The 24,880-nt window shown below is 37.3% G+C and overlaps 1 protein-coding gene across 1 annotated transcript in view; it reads right to left on the reverse strand.

Moving 5' to 3' along the window:
- Positions 1 to 15,314: 15,314 nt before the first annotated feature.
- The window catches only part of koko (cyclin Q), an 80,481-nt gene continuing 70,915 nt past the window's right edge, over positions 15,315 to 24,880 (reverse strand). The window contains exon 5 of the mRNA XM_090369084.1: positions 15,315 to 15,585. Coding sequence (XP_090225210.1) covers positions 15,496 to 15,585 — 90 coding nt within the window. The 3' untranslated portion in view covers positions 15,315 to 15,495. The remainder of the gene's footprint in view (positions 15,586 to 24,880) is intronic.

A 24,880-nucleotide genomic window follows, 5' to 3' on the forward strand; every position in this document is an offset into this window, starting at 1 on the left:
ACAATTTGGCCTCAAATAGCCCTTGTCATTAAAGCCAATACCAACAACATCAAGAGATCTTGGTTTGAACACCTTTATGAGTAGTGACAGCATTCTTGTGAACTACAATTTCGCAAATCACAGGGGACTTCATAATCCAAAAATAAAAATAATCATGATGAAGATAGCAATTTGTTAATGTGAGACATGACCATGAAGTAATGAGGCTAATTGAACATTTATAAACTTACTCTTATTGGTGCATCACTAAAACTTTATCTTCCTTTAAGTGGACCAACACTGCTGGCAGTGCTGAAAAGAAAACATTTCTGAAACTCCTTTTCAAAATACCTTTTAGAACATCTGTCATATTCTGTTTAATTTTATTAATGTTGGATGTTGTTTCTTTTTAATTTCTGAATGAGAAAAAATTGTAGGGAGATGAATAAATTTGATGAACAAGAGGGCTGCACAGGCCCAGGCCTGGCCCTCAGCCCAACCCTTGAGCTGGTTAACACAAACAATATTCAGGCTTTGGTCGGGTACAAATAATCATAATGAATTATTTCAAACATTTTGGGCTATTTCTTACACACACACACACACACACACACACACACACACACACACACACACACATATATATATATATATATATACTTAAATTCTTAAAGGTTTTTTGACTGACCAATAAGGTGCAGTCAGTCCTCGTATAACACGTGTTTACACTACACAAATTCGATCATACACGATTTATAAATAGGGGAACGGTATCTTATATAACACGAACCGAATTCGCTTATGCACGATTTGCCTTTGTGTTTACAAGAAATGGCAGTCGAACGCAGAATCACCCCAACCGAACGCAACACGATAGGAATGAAGAGAAGATTCTGTAAATGTATTTAGATTTTTTATATCAGTTAAGGGGAAACGCATTTCACCATAATAACGAAAAAACCAACACAATTCCAGCTATCGGTATAATTGCAAATGCAATTAGATCGAGTTTACTACCAGTTTATAACAGATTCCACTAGCAGAAACGCAACTGGAAAATTGTTTTTATTGTTTTATGGTAGTAATCCCTAGAAATGTGCTTTAATAAAATGTGAGGTGTTAATAGTGTATCTCTGCCTTTAAGGTGTTGTTTATTCAGTTGCTACACACGCGCAGCTTTGTTTATGTGTATCAAGCGTGCCTCCTCATTTTGTGATTGTGCTTTATTCCCTAAAAATGAGTAAAATACTTAAAAGGTGTGAAAAGAAAGCGTCCTGGTGAAGACTGCAGATTCAGAGAGAGAAAAAAAAGCAATATCGATAAACAGAGGAGGACTGGGTCAAAAATTCTTATCCGGGAAAATTTATAGTGGGCTCATACTATGGTTTATGGCCAAAATCACACCAGCCTCCGGCCCACCGGAGTTTCCCCGGTAAGGCTTATGGCCAGTCTGCCTCTGTTGATAGAGAAAAAATACGAAATTTTGAAACGCTTTGAGCGAAATGAAAGACCATGTGATATTGCACGTGCTACAGGCCTAAATGAGGCAACGCAGAGAAAATAAAAACAACTTTCATAGTAGGAACAACTCAAAGTGTAATTAAAATCCATTAGATTAAGACACAAAGAATTGGAAGAGATGGAACAGCTGTCATCTGTTTGGATAGAAAATCAAACAGAAAAACAAGTTTGCTTACGATAGAAGCAAAAGCATTAGCAATATTTTATTACGTAATAGTCGTAATAAAATACTTATGTATTTTATTACGATTATTTATTGTGTTTGGTAATGTTTTGGTTACAAATGTGTGTTCAATCTTGGATGGTCGGCACCTAACCCTATTTTTCCCATAGGGCCTATTGTTTATATTGTACGATTTTGCATTGCACGAGAGTTTCTAGGAACACAATTATCGTGCTATACGAGGACTGACTGTACTTTTAACTGACCAATAAGGTGCACTTTGCTGTTTCCAAAATTCATACTCTTTTGTGGAAATGATCTGGTTTATATTTTTGCTGAGTAAAGTAGCCTTTACCCTTAAGCTAGTATTAAGTTGTAATTTAATTTATATCAAGAGTATGATATGTGTCATTACCAGCACTGGGCCCCTTTTTAGTTGTGTGTGTACTTAGGTTGACCTACTTTCAATTCTAAGAATATTCACTTGTAACATTTTCTAACCGCTTCTTTGCTGTATCCAATAATTTAGAAATACAGGTAAGCTGAATGATTACACATCATTCATTAATAGAGTAAGCTTATCTGCAAAAAGATCTAAACCTCCCAAACACTTCCTAGTTCATTTCACAAATATACGTGGTCTCAATTCTAACCTCAACAATGTCCATTTCCACTTACAGTCTGCCAAACGGCATGTACTTTTTCTGACAGAATCTCAGTTATCAGTTGATTCAACTACTGCTCATCTCAGTTGCCCAAATTATTTGCTGTATGATTCCTTTTGCTTCAAAGGTGATACTTGTGCATATGACCATTCTGATATTCCCTGTCAGAGACTTGGCAATTTGGAATCGCCTCTTTTCAATCTTCTCTGGCTTAAATCTCTCTGCCTCATTGTGTCAAATTCATCTGTTGTCTCTACCGTTCTCCCAACTCCACTAATCACTTGGAGCTCTTTGACTTCCTCTCTTTGCAACTTGACTTTCTCCAGTCCAACTTTCCTAACAGTGAGGTAATTTTCCTTGGTGATTTTAATGTTAACAACTCCAGCTGGCTTCTGTTTTCTGGTCACACCGGCCCAGCTGGTCGAGATGCTGACCTTTTGCAATTTCTAATGACCTTGCACAGATTGTTCATTTACCTACAAGAATACCGGACAATCCTAACCATAGAGCCAACACGCTTGATCTTTTTCTCACAAACAACCCTTCTAAGTACACGGTCGAAGTGAGAGGTCCTTTAGATCACAACTTGGTGATTGTCTCTTCTTCAATGGAGCCTTTATCTCATGGCTATTCCCAACCTCGTATTGTTTGGCATTACAAGAATGCAAAATGGGATGACCTGTGAGATTTATTTTCCTTGGTCGGATTACTGTTTCAAAACTTCTGATGTCAAAGTTTGCTCAGATTGTGTTGGTGAAATTATTCTTGTCGGAATGGAATCCTTTATTCCACACTCCACTTTAAAATTTATCCTTTATCTAAACCTTGGTTTTCCAATAATGTGCTAAGGCTGTTCAAGAGAAGAATATTGCTGTGAGATTTCTTTTCCTTGGTCGGATTACTGTTTCAAAACTTCTGATGTCAAAGTTTGCTCAGATTGTGTTGGTGAAATTATTCTTGTCGGAATGGAATCCTTTATTCCACACTCCACTTTAAAATTTATCCTTTATCTAAACCTTGGTTTTCCAATAATGTCCTAAGGCTGTTCAAGAGAAGAATATTGCACATTGTAATTGGCTTGTTTCCAATTCTTCAGTTTCATTTTCTGCCTACACGAAAGCTTCTAACAATTGTAAAGCAGTCATTAATCAGTCCAAACTAGATTTTGAACAGGCTAAGAGTAGAAAATTTGCTTCTTGCCCTAATGGTAGACGAGCATTCTGGTTTCTTGCCATAGCTATTGGTCGCATCTCTGTCAAAACCAGATGGTTCACTTTAGCCAAGGATAAAGCTGAACTGGTAGCATCCCATTTTTCTTCCAACTCATGTATTAATGATCTTGATAAAACACCTCCCAACACTCTCCATTCAGTGGTCTTCTGTCAAAAGGATGTCAGAAGGATTTTGACGACTCTTGATGCTAAGAAAGCTCCAGGTCCTGATGGTATTTCTCCACTTGTTCTTCAAACCTGTGCTCCTGAAGTTACTCCTGTTTTCACTTTCTTATTCCAAAGGTGTTTTTCCTTCTGCTTGGAAATTTGCTCATATCCAGCCAGATCCTAAAAAGGGTGACAAATCCCTCCCATCAAATTATCGTCCCATTGCAATTACTTCTACTCTTTCTAAAGTAATGGAGAAATCAATTAACCGCCAACTCTTAAACTACCTAAAAACCTTCCATCTGATCAACGATCGCCAGTATATGTTCCATCAGTGTCAATCCACTGGTGATACTCTGGCTCATGTTACCCATTTACGGATAAATTCAATGGAAAAGTTTGGTGAAACACAAGCAGTTGCTCTTGACATCTCAAAGGCTTTCGATCGTGTTTGCATAAAGGTTTTCTAAACAAGCTTCCATCTTATGGTTTGCCAACTGTTTTTTGTAATTGGTTATCCAGTTTTCTCTCTGATCGCTCACTAAGGGTGATGGTAGATGGCTCTGTCTTCTAACTTCTCCACTAATGCTGGTGTCCTCCACGGTTCAGTTCTTTCTCCCACTCTTTTCCTCTTGTATATTAATGATCTTCTTCCATTGACTGGAAATCCTATCCATAGTTTTGCCGATGATAGCATGTTGTATTCCACTTTCCATTTTGAAAAACCTTGCCCTGCTCAATCAGCCTCAATTTCTCGAATATCCGCTACCAATTCCTTAAATGCTGATCTCCAGATCATTCTCCAGTGGGACAAAGAGAACTTAGTTGATTTCAATCCTTCTAAAACTCAGTCTTGTCTTATATATCACAAAAAGGATTCTTCTGCTCCTATGCTTATCTTTGGTGACACTCCGATTTCTAGGCAAAATTATATATCTCTTTTGGGGATTACCCTGGCTTCTATTCTCTCTTGGCACAAACATATTATAAATATTGCTTCCTCTGCATCTAAAAAACTTTCTTGGTTTACTCTTTCGCTCTCGGCATTACTTTTCTTCCAAACAGCTGTTCACACTGTACAAATTGCATATCTGACCTACCATGGAATATTGTTCCCACATTTGGGAGGGTGACCCGAAAACCTCTCTGAGGCTTCTAGATTCCATTCAGAAGAGAGCAGTTAGGTTAATTAGTGACTTCTCTTTAACAGAGTCTCTCCACTCTTTGTCTCATAGACGTACTGGTTCTGCTACATGCCTTTTCTACAGATACCTCCATGGGCACTGTTCTTCTGAATTGGCTTATATAATAATTCCCGCTCTCTTTTTTGAAAACAGTCCGAACACGTGCCACCACCAGCCATTTACTGTCCAACTTCAAACTCACAGAACCAACTTTTCGTCTTCCTTGTTTATTCATTCAACTGCCGTTTTCTGGAACAACCTTCTGTCATACGGATTTCTTACAAATTACAGTCTACAGAAGTTCGTCTAATGTCAACAAATATCTTCTTTCGTCTTCTCAATCTCCAACCCAAGCATGGTACTAAGTACTATAGGTTATACTATTTGTCAGTTTTTGGTTTTCATAAAAAAAAAAAAAAATACAGTGATAGAAGTGACAGTCAGTTTTAATTTAATTATTAATAGTACTAGGTGTTGCGTAATATTAATATTTAATTTTGAATATGAAAGTTTAATTTTTTATTATGCAACTTCAGACACTAATGCTATCTATTTTATTTCTATAAAAAGTTTCTGTCAGGCTGGCATAAAAATCGGTTCAAGTGGGTCAGGCCAGGTAAAAATAAAAAATGTAGGCCCGTGTAGACTTCTTGATCATAGCTTGTTCTATTTTTGCCAAAAGCTCGAACAGAAAGAACACATGAACTTGTCTGTTGGTGCTCATTTTTCAAGTTTCTGCCAAATTGAGTGATTACATCCTTTGTTAAATTTTTTCTTTGGCATTTAAATGTGGATTTGTTTCTTTATCTCTTTCCCTCAGAGCATTTACTTCATTATTCTTGAATTTGCTTACAGTTCCTTTTTCATCACTGATGTCATCTCTGCTTTTAGACCTTGTAAACTAGTCACAAACTAGCTCAAGACAGTAGTAACGAATGGGCCTGGAGTACTTAAGTGTATATTAGCTCAAGACAGTTTCATGTAGAATTCTTTGAATCTCACACAAATTAACAACATGCACTACTTTTCTGCAAGGCAGTTAGCAACAGATTAATCCAAATCTTGCATCAGAACCTATTTTCACAGTCAGTGCCCAGCCCCTTCCCCTTTAGAAGCCAAGCAATAAATTACTTATAGAATAGTTTAAATTATAAGATTATTGTGCTTTTTCAAGCTCAAGTGAATAAATATTTTGTTTTCATTTTTTTATTGTGAGAGCCATCAACAAACATTATTTAGAGCAAAATAAAAATAAGCCAAAAAAAGCATGAATTTAATGCTGAATATTTCTCTTTTTTTATAAGAAAAAATAAAATATAAGAAATGTATTAATCAGATAAAAGTAAAGGAGATGGATGCTATGTTAGATCTCATTTTGTAAATTTTTCATCATCGTTTGCTTATTTGTATATATACGAAATTCATTGCGTTATTTATGTAATGTTATATCTGTTCTGACAAATAAAATTACTTGAGAATTTAGTCCAGTGAATCTGTTTATTATGCCAATTTTGATATAACAAGAAATCAAGGTTTTATATCTGTAATATTTAAAATACTCTTCATCTTGTGAATATATAAGGACAGGGGACTAACATTTGGCTAGCATTATAATGATTACCTAACAATACATGAGTTGGATAAGTCTGTTCGTAAAAATGATACGAGGGTGGGACATTAAAGTTCATATTCTTAGTCTTGTATAGAAATAATAAAATTGTGATAAACTTAAATAAACAAACAAATGGTCCTCCTCTATCTATAGTAGAGCTTCAAGGACCAATCTTCATCAGAACATGCATGGTAGTTTGCAAGATAGCAGAAGCATTGCTTTCAAGATTCGTTTGGCATAGTAGACATTTCCAAAGTTTTTTAAAACTGATTGAAGCCCTCCAGATATACTCTGTGGATATGCTTTCCACAGTATAAATGGAGACACGAAGTACACATTAATAATGTTGTCAGTTTCAATCCCATAGGCTTGGGAAATAGAACTCATATTGAAATAATTTATAAACTCCTAAGTATTAGATTGTATGAAGAAATTAGTGAAGGCTTATTTCTTTAGTAAGGCACATTTTTGCTGAAAATTGTATTACAGCAAAGCAGTGAGTCGCTGTGCAATCAAAGGGCTTAACTGTAGCCTGGAGCACTAGCAAACTGAAAGAAAAGGTTGAAGCTATGATCTGTAACCCCACTTGAGGCAAGGTGGGGGGGGAAGTGTCTGCTACTAAGCATTTTGAGTCATTATTGTTCTTGACTCTCTGATGGGGAATGCCAACTTCTTTGCAAAAGTAAAATATGCAAAAAATTTCATTACTTGAGCAGAATTATTTTTAGCAATCTACTGATAGGGCATAATGTTAGGAAGGCAATGGAGTAGTCAGAAGGTCACTTATTACTGAAAATACTATTAAATTTATCATTAATAAGGGGGCACAATAAAGACAAGAAGGGCAGTCAAGACTCACCATTGACATTGTAGGTATAACAGGTAGCCAGGTGGGAAGGAGCAGCAGTGCATAGCACACGCTTCTTGATTAGACCGGGGTTCGAGCCCGTCACCACCAAATACGGAGAATGCGGAAAGGTCAGGGAATGACCACCGCATATCCCGGAGCAATATGGCCTTAGTTGCTAATGCTCCTAAAAACCAAATAACAAACAGTAGGTATAACAGAAATATGTTACTGTGATATTGGAGATGCAAAAATTGAATGTGGTGATTACAATGTGTGCAGAAAGGACAGACAAGACAATTGGGGGAATTTTAGTTACTAATAGTACAACCAGTAGACACAGGCTAACGTTGGGTCAGTCTAGTGTGATATAAAGACTGGAAAATAAAAGGAGAATAAGAGTCTGTTATAGGCCAAATGATTGTGAAAAGTGTAATAAACAACTATACAGACAAATAGAGTGGACCAACAAATTAGAAAGTCCTGTCATTGGGATATTAACTTTTCTCATAGTCAATGGAACTTATGGGTTGGTCACTCACGTAGGAGCAGAAATTTTATAGATTTATTGGATAACTGTTTTCTACTGCAACATATTAAGAGAGATGACAAAAGAAAACAATATATGTAATCATCTTGTTATCAGCAATGTAATAAGAATCTTCAAGTAAAGGAAACAATAGGTGTTATTGATCATAGTATGTTCATGTGGGATTTATTCAAAGAAATAACTACTGTCAAGGGTACGTTGAAGGGATTTTTCTTTTGTAAAAGTAATTAATTATAATGTATTCATACATTTTTCAGAATGTCTGAGTCCATTCAGAAATGGACTCAGACAAGGATTTCTTTACTTATATAAACTCTAAAAGGAAGGGGATGAATCTGATCGGTCCACTTGACATCGATGGTTCGACTGTTGATGATCCTGCTCAGATAGCAAACAAACTGAATGAGTATTTTGCATCTACATTCACACGTGAGGAATTATTAAGATTTGAAAATGGCAGAAGGTTATCAAATTGTAGCAAGATACTTAATGATTTTGTAATAACCGAGAGCAAAGTGGAAGAGAAATTGTTGAAGTTAAACGTAAGAAAAGCACCTGGGGTGGATGGGATCTATCCAGTTATATTAAAGGAGGTGGTAAAGCAACTAAGCATACCGTTAGCCATAATTATGAGGGCATCCTTGGACTCAGGGGAGGTTCCCACGGACTGGAGATGTGCAAATGTATCCCAAATTCACAAAGGGGGATCGAAGGGTGACACGAGTAATTACAGACCAGTTAGTTTAACTTCTGTTCCGGGTAAAATAATGGAGTCGCTGGTTAAGGATGCATTGCAGGATCATCTAGACAAGACTGCAGCAATAATTCAGACACAGCATGGGTTTGTTAAGGGAAAGTCTTGTCTGACAAATTTGATAGGATATTATAATGTGGTTACAAAGGAACTGGATGCGAAAAATAATTTTGATATCATATATTTGGATTTCAGGAAAGCTTTTGACACTGTTGCGCATGGAAGACTATTGTACAAATTGGAGCAGAATGGTATTAAGGGTAAGTTGCTACAATGGATAAAAGGACGGTTAAGTGCTAGAAGACAGAGGGTGGTAATCAATGGGTGCTGCTCTTCTTGGACTAATGTTATTAGTGGAGTCCCACAGGGTTCGGTGTTAGGTCCACTGTTTTGTATATTTATCAATGATATTGATGAAGGTATATCAGGCTTAATGTCGAAGTTTGCAGATGATACAAAGGTTGGCAGGGTTGTTAATGACAGTAATGGCAGTGTGCTACTGCAACAGGATCTAGATAATTTGGGCAGATGGGCTAAGAAGTGGCAACTGAAGTTTAACCTTGACAAATGCAAAGTACTACATATGGGTAGAAGTAACCCCAGAGAAATGTACCAACTGTGTGGTACTACACTTAAGGTGGTAGAAAATGAAAAAGACCTGGGAGTAATTGTGCAGGCAGATATGAAGTTTTCTGAGCAATGCAGACAGGCTGCCAGGGCAGGTCATGGGGTTTTGTCAATGATATATAGGAATTTTGCTAGCAGGGAAAAGGAGGTGATTATCCCTCTGTATAAGGCAATGGTCAGGCCACGGCTTGAGTACTGCGTACAGGTCTGGAGGCTTCATTTTAGGAAGGATGTAGATTTACTTGAGCGTGTACAGAGAAGGGCAACAAGATTTGTGAGGGGAATGAAGGGATCCTCTTACCAAGAGAGGCTTAAGTTCTGCAAATTGCAGTGGCTGGAGACTAGGCACCTGCGCGGTGATCTGATTGAGGTATATAAGGCCTTGAATGGGTTGAGCATGCTGAATTCTGATGGGATCCTTTCACTTGTTCAGATTACGAATCTAAGGGGGCATAAATTCAAATTAAGAAAAGACAGATGTAGAATAGATGTGCGGAAATTTTCCTTTAGCCAGCGGGTGGTTAATTGCTGGAACAAACTTCCATCTGTCGTGGAAGTTGATAGGTTGAATAAATTTAAAGAGGAACTGGACAGGCATTTGGAGGGAATGGTGTGATTTTTTTTTTTTTTCTTTTGGCTGATGCTGCATAAGCTCATACATTTGCTTTCTTGCATCACATGCCACCCCCACTACTACTACTATCTGTAGAATTGCTTAACATTTGCACTGCACCTTTTAATGTAGTAGCAGCAGCAGTAGAGGCATGTGATGCAAGAAAGCATTTTGGCGTTTTGCAATACACAAGGCCACACCTTGTGTACTGCATACAAGTCTGGAGGCCTCATTTTAGGAAGGGTGTAGAGTTGCTCGAGCGAGTACAGAGAAGGGCAGCAAGATTGGTGAGGGGAACAAAGGGGTCCAAGAAAGGCTTAAGTTCTGCAAATTACAGCATCTAGAGACTAGGCACCTATGAGGTGATCTGATTGAAATGTATAAGACCTTGAATGGGTTGAGCAGGCTCAATTCTGATCTGGTTCTTCCTCTGCTTCAGATTATGAACCTGGGGGGGGGCATACATTCAAATTGAGGAAAGACAGTTATAGAATAGATGTGCGGAAATTTGGCTTTATCCAGTGGGTAGTTGATTGCTGGAAAAACTTCCATCTCTTGTTGTGGAAGTTGAAAGCTTAAATAAATTCAAGGAGGAATTGGACAAACTTTTAGGGAGAATGGATGGGTGAAATGGTGTTTTTTTTTTGTTTTTTTTTTGTTTTTTTTGGCTGATGCTACATAAGCTTGCTTTCCTGCATCACATGCCTCTACTGCTACTACATTAAAAAGTGCAAATGCCAAATGAGATCTGTTGAGACAGAGAGGTAATCATAAAGGCACTATACATTTCATACCAACTATCAAGGTTCTGACCAAAATAGATGTCAGATAAATGGAGCTTAGAGGCAGAGAAGAAAAACAAAACACATGGGATGATTATAAATTGTCAAAGGATACAGAATCCTATATCAAGGGAAGCTTGACTAAGAAATTAGCAAGGAATTCTTTGTATGTTAACACTAAAAGTGAAAGGGGCAAATCACATTACTCCATTAGATATAAATAGCAATAACTATTGATAATTCTGTACAGTTGCTGATAAACTAAATAAATATTTTGTATCTATGTTTGCACACAAAGCTTTTATAGACAGCAGTAGTCTGTCTAATACTGATTGGGAGTTATATGATTTTATAATAACAGGACGTTGGAAGAAAAGCTACTAAAGTTAAAAGTAAACAAATCACCTGGGACTGCTGGAATCTCTCCAATTATATTAAAATAAGCTGCAAAAGTGGTAGTTAAACTGTTAGCCATCATAATGAGAGAATCCTTAGCTTCAGAAGAAATATGTGCAAATGTATCTCCTGTTCATAAGGGTAGTTCAAAGGATGAGGTGGTTAACTACAGATCTGTAGGTGTGGCACAGAATGTAATGAAGTCAACAGTTAAAGAAGTAATACGGTTCATTTTGACAGGAGAGGAACCGTGAAGAAATATGTGCAAATGTATCTCCTGTTCATAAGGGTAGTTCAAAGGATGAGGTGGTTAACTACAGATCTGTAGGTGTGGCCTTTGTGGCACAGAATGTAATGAAGTCAACAGTTAAAGAAGTAATACAGGTTCATTTTGACAGGAGAGGAACCTTGAGGCAATCACAGCATGGACTCTATTAAAGGATGATCGTGCCTGACCAATCTGTTAAGTTACTATGAGGTCATCACAAAAGCATTCCAAATGCAATGAATAATTTTGACATCACATACTAAGATTTCAATAATGCTTTTATAACTGTACCCCATGTACATTTTTTTTTTAAATTGGAGTAATGTGGCATGGGATAAGTTACAACTATGGATAAAGGCACAATTAAGTGGTAGGAGACAGAGTAGTTAAAGATGGCCACTGCTCTTCGTGGTCAACACTGACCCTATGAAACCCTACTCATCACATTAATATGTGATGAGTAGGGTTTCACAGAGTCAGTGTTGAGTTCCTTACTGTTCATAATATTGATGTAAGGATTTCAGGTTTGATTCTTTTAAGTTTACTGATAATTCAAAGATCCAGGGTAGTATATAAGAGTAATCGAAGTATACTACTTCAAGATCTAGTTAAACAAAACTAGATGAGTTGTAAAATGGCAGTTGGGATTTATCACTGATAAATGCAAGGTACAGTAAAATACTCTTTTAGTGAAATATTCACTGTAATGAAAATATTTCTAGGTGCTGGCCAGCTTGCCTTATTATCAGGTGTGGCTATTAAATAATAAGATTGTTGCAATGCAATAAGTAAATTTGAAATTAGTAGTAGTAGTAGAGGCATATGATGCAAAAAAGCAAGCTTATACAGCATCAACCAAAAAAAAAATAAAAATTCCCATTTTACACAACCATTCACTCGTTTATCCAGCTCTTCTTTGAATTTATTTAAGCAATCAACTTTCACAACAACAGATGGAAGTTTTGTTCCAGCACTAAATTACCCGCTGGCTAACGGCAAATTTCCGCAGCTGTATTTTCTCAATTTGAGTTTATGCCCTCTCAGGTTCATACTCTGAGCAAGAGGAAGAATCCCATCAGCATTGAGCCTGCTCAACCCAGTCAAAGCCTTGTACACCTCAATCAGATCACCTTGCAGGTGCCTAGTCTCCAGCCATTGCAATTTGCAGAACTTAAGCCTTTCTTGGTAAGAGCACCCCTTTGTTCCCCTCACCAATCTTGTTGCACTTCTCTGTACTCGTTCTAGCAACTCTACACTATTTCTAAAATGAGGCCTCCAGACCTGTATGCAGTACTCAAGGTGTGGCCTGACCATTGCCTTATACAAAAGGATAATCACCTACCTATCCCTGCTAACAAAATTCCTGTATATCATTGACAAGACCTCATGACCTACTCTGTCCAGAAAACTTCATATCTTACTGAACAATTAACCCCCGTTCTTTTTCATTCTCCACTGCCCTCAGTGTAGTACCACTCAGTTGGTACATTTCTTTGGAGTTACTGCTACCTATATGCAGTAGTTTGCATTTGTTAATGTTAAACTTCAGTTGCCACATCTCAGCCCATCTGCCCAACTTTTCTAGATCCTGTTGCAGTAGCATACTGTCATTAACAACCCTGCCGACCTATGTTTTATCTGCAAACTTCAACATTAAGGCTGATATACCTTCATCAATATCATTGACAAATATACAAAACAACAATGGGCCCAACACCGAACCCTTGGGAATTCCACTAATAACATTGGTCCATGAAGATCGGTGTCCATTGATTACCACTCTGTCTTCACCCAGTCAACCATCCTTTTATCCATTGTAGCAACTTGTCCTTAATGCCATATTGGTCCAATTTGTACAGTAGTCTTCCATGTACTACAGTATCAAAAGTTTTCCTGAAATCCAAGTATATGATATCAATTATTTTTTGAATCCAGGTCCTTTGTGACCACATCATAGTACCCTATCAGATTGGTCAGACAAGACTTTCCCCTTAACAAACCCATGCTGTGTCTGAATTATTACAACAGTCTTGTCTAGATGATCCTGAAATGCTTCTTTAAACACCAACTCTTATGTTCTCCAGAACAAAAGTTAAACTTAGAGGTCTTTAATTACTTGTTTCACCCTTTGTGAACTGGGAATACATTTGCACATATCCAGTCCATGGGGACTTGCCGTGGATCCAAGGATGCTCTCATAATTATGGCTAAGGGTTTGCTTACTTCCTTTGCTGCCTCCTGTAATATAACTGGATAGATGCCATCCATCCCAGGTGCCTTTCTTATGTTTAACTTAAACAATTTTTCCTCCACTTTGCTCTCAGTTATTACAAAATCATTTAGCTCCCTGTTAGAGTTTAATAAACTTTTGTCCTCCACTTCTCTACAGAATTCTCCATGTGTGAATGTTAACACAGAATACTCATTCAGTTTGTCAGCTATCTGAGCAGGATCATCATCAATCGAACTGTTGATATCAAGTGGGCCAATCTGATTCATCCCCTTCTTTCTACAGTTTACATAATTAAAGATGTCTTTGCATCCTTTGCCAAAGATTTCTCATAATTTGCCTTCACTTGCCTAACCTCCTATGTGACTTGATTACAGACTATCATATATCTATCATAGGCTTCTGTGTTGCCTGATAATTTGTATGCATCCCATACATTTTTCTCTTCTGCCACAAGTCTGATTAGTTCATCTGGCATCCATTTAGACATAAACCTTGGACAGTATTTCTTAGTTGGAACATCTTTCAATATTACTTCCTTGAATGCTTCCCATTTAGAATTTGCGGTTGGTAACTTCATCACTTGGTCCTACTGCATAGAATTTAAAACTGTCCGAGAGCATGTAGTCACCTTTACGAAAGCAAACATCCTTCCCCTTACCCCTGATGCTAGTTACATCTTTTAAGCAAATTCCACATCAGTACATTGTGAACACTGCCACCTAGTGGGTTCCTTTATCTGCAAATTCTTAATGCATGAATAATCACTGCTGATAATGAGATCATTAGGAGCATTTACTATGCTCATAACATTGGCGTACATGCAAGTATACATGCACCTGTTTTTACTCTTAGTTACCCTAACAGCCCATGTATTTACTTGTTTCATGATGACTCCCAGCAGTTCCTGGAATCCCAACAACTTGTTTTCTAGGCTGCTGCTCATCCCAATAGAAGCAGTTTTCCAACCCACCTAACACTGCCTTGATAGTATCAGCAAATATTCTTGCACCCTTTCTATTTAAGTGTATCCTATCCCTGTAGAAGCCTTTTAACAAGCACTGACCACGGTGAGAAAAATTCTATCCCATGAGCCTTGCACAATCTCTCTAGGGCCGAATTGATTAACAATGCTTTCATCATGTACTCCCTCCTATTATGTCTGGGCAGAATTGCAGACACTTTCAAATTTAACCCTGATTCGTGACTTTTTTCAACACTGACCTGTACTTGTAAGCTAAGTAATTCTGTAAGTAATCTTGTAAGCTAAGTAATTCTGTACATATCTTTTAAAAACCCTGCCAAGATGGACTTCAGGGTTAAAAGTTGATGAATCATACCATATAATAGCCGGGTGGGTAAAGTGCCTGCCTGGCAACCCAAAGGCCGCGGGTTCGATTCCCACCTCTGGCTTGGATCAAAGTACTGCAAAAACCTTGGGAGGTGCATTATGGCCACAGAAGCCTATGCGCCAACAACTACCAAAAAAAAAAATACCATATAATATAATCTCCTACTCTTAATGTCATTAGTGCCAACATGTATAACAATATCATCAACTTTCACCCCTGGTAGACATACCCTGGTCCTATTCCACCTATCCTTTTTCCCTGACATTGAGTCACCGACAATAACCTTGCACTGTTACCAATATTAAAACTAAACCATTCATATGAAAAAAACTTTCCACCAAACTAATGTAATTTGTTGGATCAAACACTGAAAATCAATTAATATGGCTTGAAATAACATTTTATTGTGAGAAATATACTTGAATATCAAATTTGTGGTATTTATTTATGTTTAATACACTTGGTCCTCACCTCTGCTCAGTGATTAGCAGCACATTCCACATTTTCATTTTTTTAAAGTTAACTGCTTGCAGTACAGTAAAAAAATTCACTTTAATTCTTTATAAGGATAATTTATGATTTTACTTCTTCCTTTTCACTTATTGCTAGAATATTTTTTGTGATGTTCCAGAGTTGTTCAGCTGTTAGTTCTTCAGATAAAGCCTATGAAAAGTTTTTAAAAATTTTCATTAAAAATTGACATTTTTTAAAAAATAAAATACAATATCACTTGATAAAGACCATTACTGAAATTTTTAAATTCCTTTCAGGAAGACTCGAACTTTTGAAAGTAGAACTATTTTACTTTATCATTATGCAATGAACTATTCTGATATTTGCGAATAGTTCAAGGAATAATATAATCACTAATTTTCAATATGTAATATGATTATACAAATGACATGCATGTTAGTAAATACTAAATGACTGCTCTTAAGATGACCCAGTTATTTATTGAAAGCCATTAACCCACCGGTTGCAACTGATTTTTTTTTTTTTGTAAGACTTAAAACTATTCTCTTCACTCAAGTATAACTCAATGTTTTTCAAGGTAATTTTCTACTCCAATTTCTCTTTTAAAAGTTCAGGTAATCCTACTTATTATAGAGTAATTAAGAGAAAGAAGGCTCCCTCTAGCTAGGTCAAAAGGGTCACAGGAAATAGGGTAATATGAAAGAAAATTTCAAATGGAAGGCAGATAGCAGGAGGACGACTTTGTATCATCATAGTGATCTGTACGTACCTCCACTGGGTTTAATAGATTTGCATGATGATAACCTATATTTTAGATTTGATAGTTCTTTAATCCAAATAACAGGTCCTGGAAACTAGATGACTGGCTGATCACTGAAAATGGCTGAATAAAATTATTACACGTGAATATGAAAAGGGGCTGATGTGAAAATAAAAAGGAGATTGCTAACCCCCAATTGCCCTTTGCTCTTCAATCCATATCTTCAATTCCCTCTCTAAATCAGGCCATTTTGCTGACTTGCCTCTCATGGCTGCCTTCTGCCGTGGCGTTTTCAGTAGGGTTTCTCCTTCCCGTAGCCAGTCTCGGATTGTTTTCTCAGTTGGAGAAGGAGGACCAAACTTATTTTCAGCAGCACGATTTCCATTCACTTTTGCAAACTGGATCACTTTTAACTTGAATTCAGCACTGTACAAAAATCTTTTCTGAGCTATTTCTGGGCAGAACATGGCAAAACGTAACCTAATATACCGGTAACAAGTGTGAAACAATGAGCGCAAAGACAACAAGCATGAAAAAGCAGGAAATGCAAGTAAAAAAATCTACAACCACTGTATAAGACGCACCCAGTTTTTAGACGCCAAATTTTTTGAAAAAGGGTGCGTTTTATACATGGGGAAATATGGTATTTAAAATTAAATGGATTAAAGGTTATGATTTGGATGAATACTCAAATTAAACGAAATGCACAGCTGTTTCCGTTCCTTAAGCAGACCGCGCTTTTCGGTTGATCGCCATGTTCACAGAATGGAATCCAAAATTAGATAAGGCCGTCACACATTGATAGAATTTGTGTAGTTTCATTTCAAGCATTTCCACAATCAATAATTTAATGTAATTGTGTTTTATATTTAAAATTACCGCTTCATTGAATAGGAATACGTGACCATCATTGATCACATGAAAGGCCAGTTCCGACGCGTTTGCGTGCGAAGTGCGGAACACTCGTACGATGAATCACACTGACTACACGAAATCATGTACACAAGATAATTTAACTGTGCCGAGCAAGAAGGAAGAATTGTGCAATTTTTTAATATATTATGGAGTTTCTGCATGGGCCTGGCTATTATTTTGAATTCAGTATTTCTAAAGAGTTTATTAAGCTGCCTGTACAATTGTTCAATATACGGTATGGAATGTGTTTTATTAGTGTTATTAATGGGTATCATATTTACTGTTTTATTTTTAGCCTGTAACCTGATTTGATTTATGACAGAGTGAGGATAGCCTCTATTTAAAAACCTATCGGTTAGTGTAACAATTTCTGAGTGTAAGGTGGGTTCAGACGTGGAATATTTGTAAGCGTTGAGAAACTGCTTGAATACAATAGATCTCTTATACGTGAATGGATGATAACTTCAGTAATGCAGGTACATCCCCGAATTGGTGGGTTTTCGGTAAATGCTAACTTGGATTTTTTGCATGAAATTTAAGAAGTTTAGGGCTTTTGTTTCTACCTGTTCCTCCTCCAGTGTATAATGTAGTCTCGTGTGAATATTATTGAGTACCCATAGAATGTCTTGAGTGGTGTTGTGATCTGTTATGACAAGTATATCATCAATATATCTCCCATAGTAAGTAATGCGGGGAAGCAACGGTGTAAAATGAATATCATCAATATTGGCAAGATAGATTTCCGCTATAAGACCGCTCAGGTTCAAACCCATCGGTAAACTGAAAACCTGTTTGTATATAGTCTCTTAACGCAAAATAGTTTGCTTCAAGAAGAAGTTTGATTAATTTAAAAATTTCTTTTTTGGGTAATTTAGTGTGATTTATCGCAACAGAATCTTTGTTTAACAGTTCTCAAACTACATCAAGAGCGTAGTCCACATTTACATTCGTGTACAAAGAGGTAACATCTAATGAAAACAATTTATCACGAATGCCAAGCGTAATATCTAATACTATTAAATAAAGTGTCATAATTTTTTATGCCAAACCTAATCACCTGTCTAAATGGTTTAATGATGTTGTATAAGTGAGCAGCTAAGTTATATTCACACAAGACTACATTATACACTGAAGGAGGAACAGGTAGAAACAAAAGCCCTAAATTTCTTAAATTTCACCCTCGCATGCAACATGCAAAAAAATCCAAGTTAGCATTTACTGAAAACCCACAAATTCGGGGATGTACCTGCATTACCGAAGTTATCATCCATTCACGTATAATAGATCTATTGTATTCAACCAGTTTCTCAACACTTACAAATATTCCACGTCTGAATCCACCTTACACTCAGAAATTGTTACACTAACCGATAGGTGTTTAAATAGAGGCTATCCTCACTCTGTTATAAATCAAATCAGGTTACAGGCTAAAAATAAAACAGTAAATATGATACCCATTAATAACACTAATAAAACACATTTTATTTCCATACCGTACGTTGAACAATGGTACAGGCAGCTTAATAAACTTTTTAGAAATACTGAATTCAAAATAATAGCCAAGCCCATGCAGAAACTCCATAATATATTAAAAAAAATCACTCAATTCTTCCTTCTTGCTCGGCACAGTTAAATGATCTTGTGTACAAGATTTCGTGTAGTCAGTGTGATTCATCGTACGAGGGTTCCACTCGTTGCATGTTAGAGTTACGTGTCAAGCAACATGCTGCTTCTGTCCGCACTTTGCGCACAAATGCATTGGAACTGGCCTTTCATGCGATCAATGATGGTCACGTATTCCTATTCAATGAAGCAGTAATTTTAAATATACAACACAATTACATTAAATTATTGATTGCAGAAATGCTTGAAATGAAACTACATGAAAATTCTATCAATGTGCGATGGCCTTATCTAATTTTGGATTTTTGGTCTTTTTTACGCATGCCCCAATATAAATAATTTCTCTATATTTCAGAGTCAAATACACACACACACACACACAAACACTTCGTGATATTCCCATTCTGTGAACACGGTGATCAACCGAAAAGCGTGGTCTGCTTAAGGAATGGGAACAGCTGTGCATTTCGTTTAATTTGAGTATTCATCAAAATCGTAACTTTTAATCTGTTTAATTTTAAATAGTTTTCAATCTTTTTAATAGTGTTTTTAACCAGTGATTTTAATTATTTATTATCGGAACCAGTTTTAACTATTTATTATGACACAACGTCTTCTCACACTCATGGTCTTGCTGTGGTGGTTTGATGTGTTTCGGGATCAGGTTGGGGCTCTCGGCTTTCGGTTCCGTTGCGCATCAGATTTGGTCATATCTCTATGAGTGTAGGAATTTTTTTTATTCGTCACATATGAAAGAGAATTGACTGGAAGCATTCCACGAAAAAGATTGATGTAATCTCTTACTTTTTAATTTATTTCACGATCTAAAGGAAATTCTCTACTTACAAGAAGAAAACTTAGTTAACTTCAATTCTTCTAAAACTCAGTCTTGTCCTATGTCTTACCAAAAATATTCTGCCATTCCCATGCTTACCTCCAATGATATATAGATTCAGCAAATTAGTAAAGGTTAGCATTAGTTGCCTAGTCTCCAGATGCAAGAATGCAAGCTTATACAGCATCATAAAAAAACCTTCCCATTTCACCATCTGGTCACTCCAAATATTTGTCTAGTTCAGCCTTAAATTTATTTATTCTATCAACTTCCACAACAGCAGATGGAAGTCTGTTACAGCAATCAACTACCCATTGGCTAAAGGCAAACTTCCGATCATCTATTGAACAACTGTTTTTCCTCAATTTGAATCTATGCCCCCTCAGATTCTTCATCTGAGCAAGCGGAAGTATCCCATCAATAATGAGCCCGCTCAAACCATTCAAGGTTTATGCTGCAACTTGCAGAACTTAAGCCTTTCTTCATAAGCACACTCCTTTGTTCCTCTCACCAATCTTGTTGCCCTTCTCTATACTTGATCTAGCAACTGTACATCCTTCCTAAAATGAGGCCTCCAGACCTGTATACAGTACTCAAGTTGTGGCCTGACCATTGCCTTATACAAAGGGATAATCACTTTCTTGTCTCTGCTTACAAAATTCTTATATATCATTGATATATAGGAATTTTGTCTTTTTCATTCTCCATCTCCCTGAGTGTAGTACCAAGAGTTGGTAAGTTTCTCTTGGGTTACTGCTACTCATATACAGTACTTTGCATTTGTCAATGTTAAACTTCAGTTTCCACTTCTCTTTAAATTTATGCCTTCTCAGTTGATTATTCTGAGCAAGAGTAAGAATCCCATCAGCATTGAGCATGCTCAAACCATTCAAGGATTTATGGTTTGAGCACCTCAATCAGATCACCTCACAGGTGCCTAGTCTCTAGACACTGTAATTTGCAAAACTTAAGCCTTTCTTCGTAAGAGCAACCCTTTCCATTCACTAATCTTGTTGGCCTCCTCTGGACCCGTTCCAACGGCTCTACATGCTTCTTAAAATGAGGCTTCCAGACCTGTATATAGTACTCAAAGTGTGGCCTGACCATTGTCTTATACAAGGGGATAATCACCTCCTTATCCCTGCTAGAAAAGTTCCTGTATATCATTGACAAGACACCATGAGCTACTCTTGCAGCCATCTGCACTGCTCAGAAAACTTCATATCTGCCTGCACAATTATCCCCAGGTCCCTTTCATTCTCTACCACCGTCAGTGTAGTATCACAGAGTTCATACGTTACTCTGGGGTTACTGCTTCCCATATGTAGTACTTTACATTTGTCAATACTAAAAAATTTGCCACCTCTCACCCCATCTGCTCAACTTTTCTAAATCCTGTTGCAGCAGCGTACTGTCATTAGAGCCCTTAACAACCCTGCCAACCTTTGTTTCGTCTGCAAACTTGGACATTAAGCTTGATATACCATCATCAATATCATTTATAAATACAGAAAACAACAATGGAACCAACACTGAACCCCGAGGAACTCCACTAATAATATTAGTCCAACGATGAGCAGTGTCCATTGATTTTGTCCAGCAATTTGCCTCCAATGCCACACTTGCTCCAATTTGTGCAGCAGTCTTCCATGTGCAACAGTATCAAAAGCCTTTCTAAGATCCAAATATATATAATATCAAAGTTATTTCCTGCATCCAGATCCTTTGTGACCACATCAAAGTATCCAATCAAATTGGTCAGAAAAGACTTTCCCTTAACAAAACCGTGCTGTGTCCGAGCTATAACTGAAGTCTTGTCTAGATGGTCCTGCAGTGCTACGTTAACCAGTGCCTCCATTAATTTTCCTGGAACAGAAGTTAAAATAACAGGCCTATAATTAATTGTGTTGCCCTTTGATCCTCCTTTGTGAATTGGGGTCACATTTGTACATCTCCAGTCAATATCATAGGCTTCCATGTCACCCATTAATTATATGTATCCCATGCATTTTTATTCTCTGCCATATGTCTCATTAGTTCATCTGACATCCATTTAGGCCTAAACCTTAGACAATATTTATTAGTTGGTATGTAAAGCCTAGTAACTTCCAAGATAAATTCTTTGAATGCTTCCCATTTTGAATTTGCTGTTGGTAACATCATCAGTTGATGCCACTGTATAGAATTTAAATACTGTCTCAGACCACCGTAGCCCCCTTTATGAAAGCAAAAAAACCTTCCCTTTACTGCTGATGGTATTTACCTGTTTGAGTAAATCTCACTTCAGCACACTGTGATCACTTCCACCTAGTGGTTCCTTTATCTACAGATTCTTAATGCATAAAGAATCACTACTGATAATCAGATCAAGAGTATTACTCCCTCTAGTTGCTTCCCGAACATACCGATATAGAAAACAATCATCCAACAAATCCACAAAAGCCTTGCTAGTGTGTGAGTGACCAACCCACAAATTCCAGTCAATATCTGGGAAATTAAAATCCCCCATTATAAGACTCTCTGATTTACTGGCCCACTCTATTTCCCTGAACAGTTTCTTATTATACACATTAGAGTCATTAGGCCTATAACACACTCCTACTCTCAATTTTGATCTCCCGATGCTTATGTCACACCAAACTAACTCGACATTGCACTGTACAGCGATGTCAACTGGCTTCACTTCCTTGGATTTTATGTGTTCCTTAACTAATAGCATAACCCCTCCTCCCTTCCTATCCTTCCTCTACACATTGTACTCCCCAAATTCCAGTTCTGCATTCCTTATATCTGTGTGACACCACATCTCTGATATCCCAATAATATCTGCCTTTGATGTATTGAGAAATACCTCAAATTCATCAAATTTATTTACCAAATTCCTAGAATTGGTGTATACGCAAGTATACATGCACCTGTTCCTATTCTTAGTTACTCTAACACAACCCATGAGTTTACTTGTACCGCAATGACTCCCAGCAGTCTCTGAAATACCCTCCATCTTGTTTTCCAGGCTGCTGCTCATTCCAATAGAAGCAGTGCAAGAATCACTTTCATCTCTGCCAGTGGCTTCTGTTAATCTGTTAGTCCTTGTATCCCCCAAGCTAGCAGTTTTCCGACCCACCTAACTCTGCCTCGATAGCATCAGCAAATACCTTTGCACCCTTTCTATTTAAGTGTATCCCATCCCTGCAGAAGCAGTCTCTACTGTTAATAAGTACAGACTAGGCTGAAAAAAAATTCTACCCCTTGAGCCTTGCACAATCTTTCCAGGACCGAATTAATTGATAAGGCTCTCATTATATACTCCCTCCTATCGTGTCTGGGCAGAATTGCAAACACTTTCAAATTCAACCCTAATTCACGGCTTTTTTTAAACAGTGACCTGTACTTGTTAAGTAATTCCGCCGGTCTCCTACTCTTAATATCATTAGTGCAAACGTGTAGAACTATATCACATTTTGTGCCCTTAAAAGATGATATTCGCTCTACAACATCATCAACCTTTGCCCCTGGCAGACATGTTCCACCTATCCTTTTTACAAAGCATGTTCCCCATTTCCCTGACAATAGAGTCACCAACAACTACTAGTTCCTGTGGGACCAGTGCATTCTGCCTTGGGGGTTGCCGCTGTGTTGCGTGATGATCAAGTGCAAGCTCTGTCGTTGATGTGGGCAGCTGAGAGCTTGATGGGCCCTCAATTTAGATCCTTCGAGGGCATCCACCCTGTCCTTCAAGCTCTCATATAGGTCCATAATAATGCTGAGTTGTCGCCTGATTTCCTCACACTTCTTACATCGCGCACACATAAAGACATTCCCCTTGGCAATATCATGTCCCGTACCCGACTGCTCCACAAACATCAAGCAAGCAGTGCATTTTACAAGGCTGTGATTCAGAGGGAAACTGCCCCCCTCAGTTCTCCCCTGAGCCACAGCACTTCCATTAGCTTGAGCCTTTTGCTTTGCTGCTCTGGTCTAAGTCATGATTTCAATTCAATTTCATGCAAAATTATAACCCTAAACTTGTATCCCATCACAGTTATAACACTATATATCTATATATATTTTTTCAGTATTGAATATTATCTCCTAGTTTCATTATATAACTTCCATACCAAGTTATGTATTAATTAATAATGTTATGTTTGTAAAATCTAAGTCGTTATAGGTATTTAGTTTAAAAGTAGAATTTAACTGACAACGAAGTTTAACAAGATTAATAAATTTTACTGATTAATTGTTAATTATTATTATTATTAGACATATGGTTCAAGGAAGCCTGAGGCTTATGCTGCACCAGCCAAAAAAAAAAATTTCTGAATTACCCTGAGAGAGAGAGAGAGAAAGAGAGAAAGAGGGGGGGGGGGGAAATCACCAAGAAAGGGAAGAATGATGATATCCAGCTCAGGATCCTGGGTGTGCCAAGCCCATACTCACCAGATGTGAGCCCCTGGGGTAACATTCTTGAAAAAAAAAAAAATAATAAAATATACTATACTATACTAAGCTAACGCTATCTAGTTCGCGATATAACGTATCGTATAACAATGGGGGCAAGTTATGAATGGTAAATCTACGGACACTTAAGTATTAATTAACTTCCAAAATCTCGCTGTCTCAATTCAGAATAAACCAAGGATCTCGCTGTCTCAATTCAGAATAAACCAGAATAAATAAGACCTAGTCTATAAGATACTTAGAAAATAATTTAATATAACAATTAGTCAATAAAGCAGCTAAATATAGCAAAAAACTTTCTGTTCACCTGAGCTACAAAACTTGTAAAACACGTGGATTGGATACCCTTACCAATACTAAGTAATAACCTACACAATCTCTATCTAAGTTAAATTTAAACTAAGTATTGTAACTAGGAATATAAAGCTACCCTAGAAAATAAATTATTATGCCAATTTAAGTTAATAAAACAGAAAAAACTTCTCTATTTTCTGAAACCGTAAAAACTTTGCCTGCCCAAGGCTACTCTCATTCCCAATTCAGGTCATCAGTGCATTCAGGTCTCGTTCCCTCTTAAGGTCATCAGTGCTAACGTGCACAACAATATCACCTTTTGTGCCCTTAAAAGATACCTGCTCTACAACGTCATCAACTTTTGCCCTTGGCTTACATACCCTTTTTGCATACTATATTCCCTGTCTCCCTGACAATAGAGTTACCAACAATAACTAGTTCCTATGGGACCAGTGCATTCTGCCTTGGAGATTGCTGCTGTGTTGCCTGATGGAGAGGAGTGAGCTCTGGCGTTGAGCTGGGCAGCTGAGAGCTTGTTGGGCCCCTCATATTAATTTCTTTGAGGGCATTTACCCTACACCTCAAGCTCTCATAGA

This window comes from Mastigoproctus giganteus, chromosome 2, assembly GCF_048544385.1.
Source record: "Mastigoproctus giganteus isolate SK-2022 chromosome 2, ASM4854438v1, whole genome shotgun sequence".
NCBI classification, from domain to species: domain Eukaryota; kingdom Metazoa; phylum Arthropoda; class Arachnida; order Uropygi; family Thelyphonidae; genus Mastigoproctus; species Mastigoproctus giganteus.